We start from the raw sequence: 13,979 nt of genomic DNA, 5'->3' as shown, positions 1-13,979 counted from the left end.
TTAATATTTTTGTTTTCACTTAACTTTTAGCTCATGATTCGAATTTTCTTCTTCTTTTTTTAAGAGATATATATTTTTGTTTATATATGTATATAAAGCAGCTGTGTTAGCAATTGGGGGGCGGGATGAGGGCGTGGCAGATTGGGCGTGTGTATTTGAGAATTGCACATAAAACAGGAGAAACTATATATTAACAATAATTATATTTATATATATACTATATATAGAGTGTGTATGTGGGGGGCGTGGTTGGAGGCAATGGAAGAAAACAAAATACTGACATTTTTAAAAGAAAAAGTTAACTTTTTTTTAAGGATTTATACGTTTCTTTTTTTTTTTTGGGGTGGTTTCATTGAGAATCGTTTTTAAAATGAAATTAAAAATACTGAAAAATAAACACAGCGAAATTAAAAGAAAACAATGAAAATTTCGAGGGAAAATTGCACGCAGCGCATTTCAAATCAAATATACAGCTTGTACAGGAAAATATATGTATATATATATTCGCTATAAATTATTAAATCGAGTATTTTCAACAATTGTTTAAGAAAAAAGCGAGCAAAATCAAACGAGATCAAAGTTAAAAACAACTTAAGACAAAAATAAAGTGCGTGCAAAAGAGCGAGACGGCTACAGAGTGGCAGAGAGAGAGAGAGAGAGTGTGTGTGTGAGCGAGTAAGAGTTATTTATGTACACAGTAAACAATTTAAACTAGCAAAAAAAAAAAAAGAAAACAGCACAGAAAAAGACACAAGACGCAGACACAGACAGAGAGAGAGAGAGAGACAGAGTAGAAGAGGGAGACAGACACTGTGTGTGTTTTGGGTGTGTGTGTGTGTGATAGAGACAGTTGCATTATTCTTATTACCGCGTTTTTTTCCATTATAGAAACAACTACAAAATACAGTTACAAATACATTTTACACATTGATTTAGTTTAAGATCACGTTAAGATCACGAGCGCGACATAGATAGCAAATTACTATATATATATAAATATATATATAGAGAGAGAGAGAGAGAGTTGTATATATATATATATAGGTAGATATAACATATATGCATAATAGATTATACATATACATTTATTTATATAAAAAAGAGTTTTAATGTTAGGTGTTTTATGTGTTTGTTTTGCGTTTTCGATTTTCAATTGTATATGAAATTGGCGGCATCGCATAGAGCATCGCTATCATCATCGAATTTGCCATTCATGGCATAACTGCTCGTTGCACTACTGCCATAGACCCATTCCTTTTTTATGAAATCACCATCCGTTGTGGACGATGATGTATTGTGCAGACCACCCAATGAACTGTGATCCAAACGAAAATCATCATCGTCATCTGGATATAATTGTACGGGTATGCTATCACGTATTGAATGCGGCTCAAATAGATTGCCATACGGTGGCAGCGAATGATTTAAATCGACATGATCATCAACCAGATCGCTATCAAAATTCGATATACGAAATTTCGAACTGGGCGGCGATTGTGGTGAATGCGGTGCGGCGGAATCTTCAAACATCACCTCCTCTTTAATGAACATATCGTTGGAATTATCGCCAGAGCCAGATGAATAGAGATTCGGTTCAACTTTAATGATGGCGGCGGTTGCCAGGGACGGTGATGATTTCTCATCGTCATCATCATCATCGAAATGATGATTATGATTGTGATGATTGTTGTGATGATGTTGTTGATGCTGATGATGTTGTTGCTGTTGTTGTTGCTGTTGATGATTGTGACTACTATGATGATGTTGTTGTTGATGATTGTTGTGATTGTGATTGTTGTGAGTGTGACTGTGATGATTATGATGATGATTGTTGTTATTGTGATGATTATGATTATGATTGTGGCTATGATTATGATTTAATTGATGTGGTTGCTGCTGCTGTTGCTGTTGCTGCTGCTGCTGATGATGATGATGTCCATTTGTTGCAGCACGCATTTGTACACTCGTCTCATCCTCATCATCATCGTCATCATCATCATCGTCGTCCATATCCGCCAGATGACGACGTCGGTGGTGGTTTCGGTGGTTATTACGCTGTTGTGGTTGTTGTTGTTGCTGCTGCTGCTGTTGCTGCTGATGTTGTCCTCCTGCCACGCCAGCAACAACACGCTGATTGCTGCAGTTACTCTGCGCCTGTTGCTGCTGCTGTTGTTGCTGCTGTTGCTGCTGCTGCTGTTGCTGATGATTGCGCGTACTGCGTATTATTGTAAAGCCGCCCAATGCCGCTGATGAGGCTATGGAAAGCGGTACACCCGTCGCCTTGGACACTAGAACGGTGGAGGAACACGATTGCGATGAAGATGATGGCGAATGTGACGGCGAACCAACTGCAAATACAAACAATACATTAATAATCAATGCATCTAAGCCAATTTCATCCATCACAGAATACATTGGAAATTGTCCATTATTTATTTACTTATCTAGTGTCAACTTAGAACAGCTGATTAAAATTAAAATAATATTATTAAAAATATCTTTAACTTAAAAACTTTAAACAAAAACAATAATTACGGACAATCATTATAAGTTTTATTAAAAAATCACGTTTTAATGATTACATAATGATTTTACGATTTTCTTCACCGATAATCATTATTTTTGATCAAAATAATAAAACTAAAAATATAAGGAATAATTTTTGTTGAACGACTTTAATAAAATTTGAGTGCAGAATAAATTAAAATGTCAAACCATGATAAAAATGACATTCCGCTTGAAAATCGGTTAAGTTTTGCCAAAGTTATGACAGTTGGAAGTTGCTCAAGCCTCTCATCTAGCAACTTTACAAGTCAAAATATTTCGTAATTTTTACATGACTTTTTACAAAAAAATGAAAGGTTCCAGAATCAAGTTTAACGTGTTGTTTTATACTAATTACGACATAGGGAGTTGATTAAAAGTGAAAACTTGAAATTTAAAATTTTGAATTTTCAAAATTTCAAAGGGGGGACCCTTAGCATCGAAATCAATATTTAGTAGAGTCTAGAGGAAAATATTTTTTTTTTAAGAATTTAATAAAATTTAAATGCAGAATGAATTAAAATGCCAAATAATGATTAAAATGACATTCCGCTTATAAATCAGTTCAGTTTTGATCAAGTTATGACAGTTTGAAGTTGGTCAAACTTCGGATTTAACCACTTTACAAGTTAAAATTTGTATCCAATTTGGCATGATTTTTTACAAAAAAATGAAAGGTCTCAAAATCAAGTTTAAAGTGTTGTTTTATACTAATTACGATATAAGAAGTTGATTAAAAGTGAAAACTTGAGATTTAAAATTTTGAATTTTCAAAATTTCAAAGGGGGGACCCTTAGCATTGACGTGGAACCATGGCTATGATGGTCGAAAAATAATAAAATTTTCTAGATGCAAAAAATTTAAATGTAGTATGATCAAAAAGGCCAAACCATGATTAAAATGGCATTCCGATTGAAAATCGGGTCAGTTTTCTTCAAGTTATGACAGTTGGAAGTTTGTCAACTCTTGACAATTTTACCACAACTGTACCGGTACCGGTTTTCGGTTCTTGAAAGAGAATTAATTTCAGATACGGTTTCAGTTCCGGTACTAAAAATGACGGTTTAACGGTTCCGGTTATGATGTTATTCCCTGGTTTTAAGTCATATTTGAGCATTTATTTTCAACTATGCTTTTTCTACCTGCTTGTTGCTTTAGATCTTACTATTTAAACTAATAACTATAACATGTTTTGTTACTCGCTTGTTATTACTCGTTACTCGTTTGCTTACTCGATACATTTTACTTGTTCAATTCTAGTTTAATTAATAAAATTCAGTTTACTTCTTCAATATGTATATTTTTTAGTTACTCGCTACTCGTTACTCGTTACTTATCGCCCGTCTGTTGTACAACGCTTGACAGCTTTTTCTACCTTGCTCCTGCTTTAAATCTAACTATTTGAACTAATATCTATAACATGTTTTGTTACTCGTTGTTATTACTCGTTACTCGTTCGTTTGCTTACTCGCGACTTTTTACTCGTTGTTCAAGTCTCTTTTAACTAATCGAAATTAAGTTTACTTCTACAATATGTATATTTTCTAGTTACTCGCTACTCGTTACTTATCGCCCGTCTGTTGTACAACGCTTGCCAGCTTTTTCTACCTTCCTGTTGCTTTAAATCTAACTATTTAAACTAATAATTATAACATGTTTTATTACTCGTTACTCGTTCGTTTGCTTACTCGCGACTTTGTACTCGTTGTTCAAGTGTCTTTCAACTAATTGAAATTATGTTTACTTCTACAATATGTATATTTTCTAGTTACTCGTTACTCGCTACTCGTTACTCGTTACTTACCGCCCGTCTGTTGCACAACGCTTGCCAGCGCCGAGCTGAGCGTTCCCGTTGAATGTATAATGGGCGTTTTACGCAACAATTGCTGTGCGAGATTGCTGCTGGCATTCGCTGTTGTTGCTGGCACTGCAGCATTGCTGCTGGCGGTGTTGTTGCTGTTGCTGCTGCTGTTGTTTGTATTGCTGTTGCTGCTGCTGTTTGTACAGCTATTATTGCCGTTGTTTAACATGTTGTTACTGCTGCTGCTGCTGCTGGAGTTGTTGTTGCTGCTGCCGCTGCCGCTGCTAGTGGAGGTGTTGTTGATGATGTGATGGCCATTGCTGGTGCCTGCACCGCTTTGAATGACCTGTGTGTGCAGCACACTCGAACAATTGCCATTGCCAGCAGTTGTAGCCGTAGCTGTTGTTGTTGCTGTTGCCTGATCTGTTGATTGTTGCTGCTGTTGCTGTTGTTGCACATAGTTTTTAATAACAATAGTGCGCGTGGGCGTCGATACAATATATTGTTGTTGTTGCTGTTGTTGTTGTTGCTGCTGCGAGTGCGATGAGCTGGCTGAGGAGGAAAGCGGATGCTGTAGCGAGGCATTCGATGAGGATTCATTGGAGGAATCCTCGCCGGTGGTTAAACGATTATTAATATTAATATTATTATTATTGGTCGAGCTATGAACAGCGGCAACATCATGCTCCTCATCACTCAAACCCGACTGTTCATCCAACTCCATTTCTTGTTGCTGTTGTTGCTGCTGCTGTTGCTGCTGTTGTTGTTGCTGACTTGTGCCTGGTCTGTCCAAATCTGGCTCAATTTTGACCGCACTCGTTGCCACATTTATATTATTATTGTTATTGTTATTGCTGGTGGTATTGTTGCCGCTGCTGCTGCTGCTGGCGGCGCTGCTGCTGCTGCTGTTGTTGTTGTTGTTGCTGCTGCTGCCTTTGGGCTGATCACGCAGATGCACCTGCATATGCGTCTGCAACGAGGACTGTGTGTGCAACTTCTTCTTACACACCTTACACTCAAAGGGAAAGTCGCCCGTGTGTGTGCGCGCGTGAATCTTCAGATTGTAACGTTGTCCGAATCCCTTGCCACAAACATCACATCTGCAACAGAAATACAATTATTAGTATTTATACAATTGTAAATGAGTCAAGTAATTGTTGTCACAAAATACAAAATTCACACATTTTATGTTCAATTAAAAAAAGCACTATTCTTTTTAAATAACTTTCCTAATAGCTGTGTATTATCGCTGTTTATATTTAATTTTATAAAAGTAAAGAGATCACATACTGTGTTTTGAACTTTAAAAAAGAATATTTTCTTTTAATAACTTTTGTATTTTTATAAAAGCTGATACAAAAAATAATAATTGTGATATTTTGTGTTAAAACTATTTTTGTTTTTAAAATAAAGTCATATTTGTTTTAGTTCTTTCTTTGTCCAAAAGTTGGACAAAGTAGAAAATGCTCATATTTCATTTTGATTAAAATAAAAATCACTATTCTTTTACAATAATTTTCCCAATCTTATAATAGTTAATAAAATAAAATAAATAATGAGACCTTAAGGTTTTCATTATTTTTTAAATAAAATTAAGTAAGTTAATTCTGTTGGATAAAAGTACAAGAATTACATATTCTATTTTGAAAGCCTTTTTTTGCTTTTTTTATATTTTTTTTCTTTTTCTTAAAAGTTTTTGATTGTTGCAATGAAAATAATATAATTAAAAAGATCTATACGGCATAACTGTTTTTAAAAATTAAAAAGCAAATATGTGAGTCTTTTATTTAAGAAAAAAATCAATAATTCAAAAATAATTCAAATTTTATATTGTTAAAGCAATTACACAAAATGAAAAATTCACTTTATTTAAATAAAAATACGTTTTATTGAAATTTTTCTCCTATTTGGAAATAGTTGCTTTTATAATATTGAGGTACTTTGTATTCAAGTAATTATTATTTTTGAAAGTATAAAATAAATATGAATTTTTATAAATTTTGTTAGAAAAATTCACAAATAAAAATATGTTTCATTGTAATTTTGTTCCAACTTTAAAATATTTGCTTTTGTAATATTGAGATACTTTGTATTCAAATAATTATTATTTTTGAAAGTATAAAATAAATATGTGACTTTTTTTTATATATTTTGTTAGAAAAATTCACATATTTTATATAAATAAAAAAATGTTTTACTGTAATTTTTTTTCTACTTTAAAATATTTGCTTTTATAATATTGAGATACTTTGTATTCAACTATTTTTATTTTTGAAATTATGAATATTATGTGAGTGTTTTTATATTTTGTTGGAACAATTACTTGAACAACTGTAAAAGTTTACTTACTTGTGCAACTTGACGCCCGAATGCAGCTTGGAGTGACCACGCAGCGAGGCAAGTGCACTAAACACCTTGCCACAGATCTCACACGTCAGATTGACATTCTCGTTGTGGATCTTCTTGTGCACCTTGAAGTATTCAAAGCTCATAAACTCCTTGTGGCACACCTCGCATTTGTATTTATGCCTCTCCGATTGCTGACCCGTATGCACACGCATATGTTTGATGAAATTGGGACGAAAGCGTACAACACGACCGCAAATCTGGCATTCGTAAGGCTTGCAACGTAGGCAATGCTTCTCATAGTTTTTCAGGGATTTCAACACCATGTTGCAGATGGCGCACTTCATGTTGTTGGCGTGTCCGCTGCGATGGATGTCAAAGAGTTCCTTTGAATCGAACTTTTCAACACATTCCATGCATTGGTAACTGGTTGTTGAGGTTGCCACCGTGTTGGTGGCAGGCGCCGGTTTAATGGACTGATGATGTTGCTGTTGTTGTTGTTGCTGCTGCTGCTGGTGTTGTTGCTGCTGCTGCTGCTGGGCGAGAGCAATTGCTGCTAGTTGTTGCTGCTGCTGCTGCTGTTGCTCATTGCTGGGGGACGGCACAGTTGTTGTTGTTGTTGCTGCTGCTGTTGCAGATGGTTGTTGTTGTTGTTGTGGCGTTGGTGTTGCTGCTGCTGCCGCCGTTGCCGCCTGCAATATCAATTGTGCTGTCGATCCACCCGTCTGTTGCACCACATTCAACACCGTCATCGGACTGCGACTGATAACAGCTGCTGCTGGCATTCGCACATATGTTGCACCCGCCAGACTGCTCATTGTTGCATTGCTGATGTAGACGGGTCGACGTTGCAGTTGCACCAACGCTGCCTCCGACACGGGCACCGCCAATGCTCGTGTTGTTGTGGTGCTCACAATGCTGCCCGCCGGCAACACCAATTGCTGTGCCGTTGTCGAGTACTCCAGTTGTTGTTGAAGTGTCTGCAATAGGTATCAATATTGTATTATTACATTCATTTCATTATTAATACAAAATAATTACAGTTTTAAGTTTTTATTACATTTAATTACTTTTGAAAAATATATACGTTAGAACACTAATTAATTGAATTACTCAAATTATTCTTATGACTAGAAAATATCTAAAAGTAATTATTATTTATTGTTTAACCATATTTGAATTCATTTCAATTACTTTCTCAAGAAGGAAATATTAAAAATGTTATGACTTTTAAATACTTGAGTAGTTCGAAACTTCAAATTTTTAATAATGTTTGAATCAATGAGCTACAAATTTTTATTTAATATAGATTATAAAAACAAAAATTATTTCTTTATTGTAACCAACAATTCATAAAAATAATTCTTTAATTAACTTGATTAAAGAAAACGTATTGAACAACAATAGAATTTCCATTTTTTTTAAATGAGATTTATTAATTTTAGAAATAAATTTACATACAAAAATTAAGAGTTTTTTAAAATAATAGTTTCTGCTATTTCCAGAAAATTCAAAATTAAAATATTTAAGAACTTTTGATTCTGTTTGATTAGTGCATGAGTTTTTAAACATAAATGAAAATATACAGGAGTGTTCCAGAAATGTAAACCAAATAAAAAATTTATGGATCTCTGAATGGTATTCAGTTGGTTTGAATTTCTGGAACACCCCTGATATTAATTATTTCAGAAATTTTAAATTCAGATAAAAAAAGAGTTTATTTTTATGATTAAAATTTAAAATAATAATTTATGCTATTTCTAGGATACTAAAGTTTTAGGATTTTCCTTCATTGTTCATTCTTATCTATATATGTATATATTATACTCTTTGACCTGACTGACTGACTGACTAATTTTTGAAGTAATTTTTTAATTAAGTATGTTTGTAAATAATTTTTATGTATGATCATTGTTGGTTCTTATCTATATATGTATATATTATACTCTTTGACCTGACTGAATGATTTTTAATATAATTTTTTAATTGAGTAAGTTTGTGAATAATTGTTGTGATGATCTAGAATTTCCCTCTTTATTTTGATGATTTACGTATGTAAATTTGTATATATTTTATTAACTTATTGTTGTTGTCTGTGTATTTACCTCAAGCTGTTGTTGTTGCGCTGGCTGCGACATATGCTCATCCTCATCCTCCTCCTCCTCATCATCCTCATCCGGCAGATCATCCAATTCCAGTTTCACTTGCGTTTGCAAATGTTGCTGGTTGAGATGTTGCTGGTTGAGATGTTGCTGCTGATGATGATGTTGCTGGTGTGCATGATGATGTTGCTGCTGTTGATGATGTTGCAGATGTGTCGCCGTTTCGGGCTCCTCATCCGCTTCCGCTGCCTGCGCCTCCTCTTCAATATCCTGCAAATTCTCATCATTCAATTCGGGATCCTCTTCTTCCTCTTCCTCCTCCTCATCGTCATCATCGTGTTCTCTTTCCTCCAGCTCCTGTTGCTCCTCTTTAATGTCGCTGGCTGTTAAAACGGTGGTGTTGTTGTTGTTGTTATTATTGTTGTGGTTGTTGTTGTTGTTGCCCGTTGATTGTATGATTATGCGGCGTCCATTAAGCAGATGATGTTGCTGTTGTTGTTGGCGATGTTGTTGCAGCAACAGTTGCTGCTGATCCTCAACACTCAAAGTGTTGTTGTTGTTGTGATTGTTGTTGTTATTATTGTTGTTGCTGTTGTTGTATGGGGAAGCGCTGTTTATTGTTGTTGCTGTTGTCGTCGTTATTGTTGCATTTGTTATCGGTGTTATCGGTGGGTGGTTATCGAGCTTTAACGCTGCCGACGTCGCTGCCGCTGTCGACGTCGCTGCTGCCGCTGCCGCTGCCATATTAAGCTGCAGCTCATCATCCTGCTCCATGGGAGCATCTTGTAGTATAAATTCGATTTGTTGCGATAATGCGCTATCATTGATGGCAATCAGTCCGTCCATATCTTTATCTTTATCTTTGGCGGCAACGTTTACGTTTGTTGTTGTTGTTGTTGCTGATGTTGTTGTGCTGTTGCCGGCAAATAGAGATGGCAGCGTTGTGGCGTTGACGTTGACGCTGACTGCGACTGCATTTGTTGTTGTGCTGATGCTGCTGCTGGCCATGGCAACAACAACAACAACAAACAACAAATTCTCTCGGTTTTTTTTGTGTTTTTGCTTGAATTTAATGCGAGAATGAGAAAGTTGCAAATATGAAGCTTATTCTCTCCCTCTCTCTCGCACTCTCCCACTAACTCTTGGCGTTTTTATTGTAATTTGCTTTGCGTGTGCGTTTAGCGTTCACTGTTTGTAGTTTTGCTGCTTCTTCTTCTTCTTTAGCTGCTGCTTTTGCTGCCTCTTCCTCTCTCTTTCGCACTGCTTCAACTACTTCTACTTGTTTAACGTTTGTTGTTGTTGCTTTTGTTATTGTTATTATTATTTGTTAGATTTTTGTTTTTTGTATTACACTTTATTTAAAGCAATTTTATCGCTAGTTGCTTTGCACGTCATGCGCTGCTTTTTGTTGCTGCTTTCGACGCGCTGTCGGCGGCTGCTGCGACGTCGACGCTGTTCAGCGCTGCTGCTCCTGATGCTTTCCACATATTAATTTTCGTTGCTGCTGCGCCGCTTTGGCCAATAAATAAATAAAATAAAATAAAAAAGCAAAGTTAAACACTTTTTTTCTTTGTTTTTTTTTTTCACACACTCGCACGGCAACAACGGTTAGCACACAGCAACAACTTTGTTGTTTTTGTCTTTTCTTTACTTTGCGTTTTGCTTTATTGTTATTATTATTTTTTTTATTGATTTGCTTTATTTAATTTGTTCATCAAGTGCTTGGTTTGTCGTCGTCTTCTTCTTCTTTTCCTGCTTGTTGTTCTTCGTATTCTGCGTCTTCTTCTTCTTCGTCCCTTGCTTCTTCTAATTTGTGCAATTTGTTGTTGCGCGAGTATCAAAAATATACATTTTTGGTATTTTGGTATTTAATTAGTAAATGCGTTTTACAAAAATTCATTTGCTCCCCTTCCTATTCCTTTGCTTCCTCTTCCTTCATTCGTTTCGTTCACGCTGTTTCACTCACACTGACACACACACATACATTTAGCAAATACGCGCGCGTGAACAAAAACAAAAAATTAATTTTAGCTTTTTTCCAACGTTTCTTTTTTTTTTGTTCACTTTTGCTCCATTTTCATTGATTCCATGTTTCTTGTGCTTCTTCTGCTTCTATCTCACACCACACACACACTCACACATTTTGACCTTTTTCCTTTCGCTACTTCTTCTTCTTCATCTACTTGTGCCTTGTTCTTTAGCTTTACTTTTGAGTTTTTGTGGCCTATTCCTTTTGCGCCCTGTTCCTCGTCTCGCTTTTCACACACCATAAAAACGTCAAACTTGAAAATGTTATTGCTTATTTTTGGCTATGGAAATTTTCCCATTTTCTGTTTTAGTTTTAACTTTTATTTGATTTTAGTTTTTAGTTTTTTATGTTGCTTTTGCGACGCGACCGACGGCAAAGATTTAGCGGCTGCGCTGCTTTCCTGCTGCTGCCTCTGCTGTCAATTTGCTTTGCTCCCCCGCGAGCATTTTTTTAGTTTTACCGCTTCTTCTTCCTCTACTGCTTGCTGCTGCCCTAAACTCACTCACATACAAAGAGAGCCGTTTTTCAATCTTACATTTTTGTTGCTGTTCTTAATTTTCGACCACACGCTTTCACACTCACATTCGTGTGCGGCACACGGCTCACACACACGCAGGGTTGCTCACACAACAGCGGCAAACAATAGAGTAACAGTGTTGCCAAACGTCTGCCGGCCGGCGTTAACCAGCACTCGCATTTGCGCAAATTTGAAAACACAAAAAAAAAAACAACACAATTGCAATAGCGCAAATTGAATTTGTAAATATTAAAAACTAAAAAATGTTGACAAATATTTAATGTTTTTTTTTGGTCGATGCTTTGCAGCAAATTATTGTTACTGTCTATTGTATCTTATGCTTTACGCTTGCTTCTCATTGCCTGCCAGTTTTTAGTGTCTTTGCACACACACATATATGTATATACAGTTAGGCAAGAAAGTGTTTTGACAACATATGAAAATTTATGCATTTACACATAAAATTAATGTTTAAATAGTTACTTATATAAACTCTTATTTTATAATTAAAAAAAAAATAATTTTTATTTTCAAAATTAAGTAAACAAATATTTTTGTGCAATTCATGCATCAAATTTTTATTTATTTATTTAATCATTTTTTAAATTTCCCCACACATTTTTTTATATCTTTTACATTTATAATTTGCTTTTTTTTATCATTTCAGCTTTCAGTTTTATCTTAAAGATATTTTCATAATTTTAGTTTAACTTTATTCAACTGTTTTTGTCAAAACACTTTGTTGCCTCAGTGTATATAAAAGTAGACGAACACACACATAAAAAGGACAGCGCGCTTGGAGCCCAAGTTTTTGGCTGCTGGCTGTCACAAGAGCGACAGAGCGAGGGCGAATAAACGGGAGCACATCACAGAGAGTGAGAGACGGAGAGAGTGTCAGCAAGTGGAGCGCAGAGCCGTTTCATTTCGACAGTTTTTGAATTACGGCGCCGCTGTCGCTGCCGCTGCTTGTTATTTTAGCTTAGCACTCCAGCAAGAGTAACAACAACAACCACACCATCACCTTCGTTCGACCGAGAGTCAATTTTCAGCCTCACTGTCGTTAAAGAGAGAGATGGAGAGGGAGTGAGCGAGAGAGGCTGTTGTTGCCTTTTGTGGCAAGGGGGTGGCATTGTTGTTGTTGGTGGTGGTGGTATTATTGTTGTTGCTGTTACCTAGAGTCGGGGGCATTGGGGGTTGAATTTAATGCCAGCAGGCGTCGCTAAATTCCACACACGCACACAAAAAAGCAAGGGCGCAAATTAACACAATATAAAAACAAAAGAGAAAATCAAAATGAGCTGCTGAAATTGCGTCGCTCTCTGTGTTTACATATATATGTTTGTATGGCGGCTATAACTTCCTCCCCCCCACACACCCACCAGAGCACCCTGTTTAATGGCAATAAAGCAGTGATCTGCAACTACTCATCGCACTCTTCGAACATTTGTGTTATGTTTATATTTTCTGCTTTTTTTTTATATCTTTTGCGCGTTTATTTTGGCTCTGCAGCGAATTTGGACTGCCTTTTCAACTGCTTGGCTCACACACACGCACGCACACACACAGCCCACACACTCTCGTACAGCGCGACTACAACAAAACAGTGCAGCCTTTTGCAGGCAATTCTTCTTTTCTTACGACTTGCAATCGCACTTACACTTAACATCACATGTTTTTATCACTTAAACTATTTCGTTTCGGTATTTTATATTAATATTTTTTGTTTTTTAATTGAGTTTTGCAACAAATTGCTGCATTAGCAGTGTTGCCAACTTTTTAGTGGAGAAAATAGCTGTTTCTGGCTGGAAGGCATCCGCAAAGTAGCTGAAATTGCGATGCAAAATGGCTAAAAAAAAAAACAAATTGGCAGCCCTGAATTCAAAAACGTGGTGGCAGCCTTGCATCTCAGTAATAAAATAGCAATAGTTCATAGGATGGCAGCCTTTCAATGCAATAAAAGTGCGAGGAAAAAAACTGTTTTGGACTAGAAAACATTTTTAAGTGCACTTTTGCATAGTTTTAGAGAGAATGCTAATAGCATAACTTTGTTTAATAAATATTTAAAATACCCATAGTGCCTGCAATTTTCAAGTTTTTCGAGCAATCGAAATCTGAACATAGCCAGAACTAGCTATATAATAGCTAGGTGGGCAACGGTGATTAGCTTATTGTGTTACGCGTTTTGTGTAACGTTGCGCATCTTGCGTTGCGTTGCGCATTATGCGCTTACGTTAGTCACACGCGTGAGCTACTCACTTAACGTAAATGAACATTTAAATTTGATGGTGTTGGCGCCAAATGAATATATAAATATTGCAAGTTATTTAAGTAAAAGAATTTGTATTTTCGCCAGTTATATAAAGTTTATTTCATACGTATTTCACTTTTATAAAAAAACTTGAAATTTTCGCCTAAAACTACACAATAAACTTAACATTTAATTCTTTTAGCTCCAAATGAAAATGTTGCCAGCAAATACGCTTCTCAATTATATTGTTTATTATAGTATTATAGATTTACTTTTATTGTATATTATGAAAGACTCAAAAGCAATATTTATGTGTTTATTATTATATTATTTCGTGTATTATCTGAAGCGTTTTTTTTTTGTTTTATTTTTGTTGTTATTGCTGGCAATTT

At 35.6% G+C, this 13,979-nt stretch overlaps 1 protein-coding gene across 2 annotated transcripts; it reads right to left on the bottom strand.

Annotated features, from left to right (window-relative positions):
• Positions 1–1,131: 1,131 nt before the first annotated feature.
• On the bottom strand, positions 1,132–11,655 carry LOC117781616. Of its 2 annotated transcripts, XM_034618403.1 has the most exons (6): positions 11,001–11,580; positions 8,797–10,294; positions 6,695–7,671; positions 4,349–5,445; positions 1,963–2,348; positions 1,132–1,734 (listed from the first exon to the last, which is right to left on the bottom strand). In XM_034618403.1, exons 2-6 carry the CDS (start codon positions 9,799–9,801, stop codon positions 1,150–1,152), a joined length of 4,050 nt encoding a protein of 1,349 aa, XP_034474294.1. In that variant the 5' UTR covers positions 9,802–10,294; positions 11,001–11,580; the 3' UTR covers positions 1,132–1,149. The 2 variants fall into 2 exon arrangements, 1 of the variants encoding a protein (XP_034474294.1); XR_004617188.1 differs by lacking the exons at positions 1,132–1,734; positions 1,963–2,348; positions 4,349–5,445; positions 6,695–7,671; positions 8,797–10,294 and adding an exon at positions 10,470–10,599 and having other exon boundaries at positions 11,001–11,655.
• Between the last annotated feature and the right edge of the window lie 2,324 nt (positions 11,656–13,979).

The sequence above is a fragment of the Drosophila innubila genome, chromosome X (assembly GCF_004354385.1).
Source record: "Drosophila innubila isolate TH190305 chromosome X, UK_Dinn_1.0, whole genome shotgun sequence".
Classification (NCBI taxonomy): domain Eukaryota; kingdom Metazoa; phylum Arthropoda; class Insecta; order Diptera; family Drosophilidae; genus Drosophila; species Drosophila innubila.
This window is presented reverse-complemented; position numbering and strand designations above follow the sequence as displayed.

What these genes read in the sequence shown, in the direction of transcription:
- LOC117781616 (XM_034618403.1), bottom strand. Translation starts at nt 9,801, where the DNA reads ATGGCCAGCAGCAGCATCAGCACAACAACAAATGCAGTCGCAGTCAGC. An exon ending in CGCAACAACAACAGCTTGAG is followed by an intron (nt 7,672 to 8,796) that starts GTAAATACACAG and finishes TACCTATTGCAG; the next exon opens with ACACTTCAACAACAACTGGA. An exon ending in TCGGGCGTCAAGTTGCACAA is followed by an intron (nt 5,446 to 6,694) that starts GTAAGTAAACTT and finishes TTTCTGTTGCAG; the next exon opens with ATGTGATGTTTGTGGCAAGG.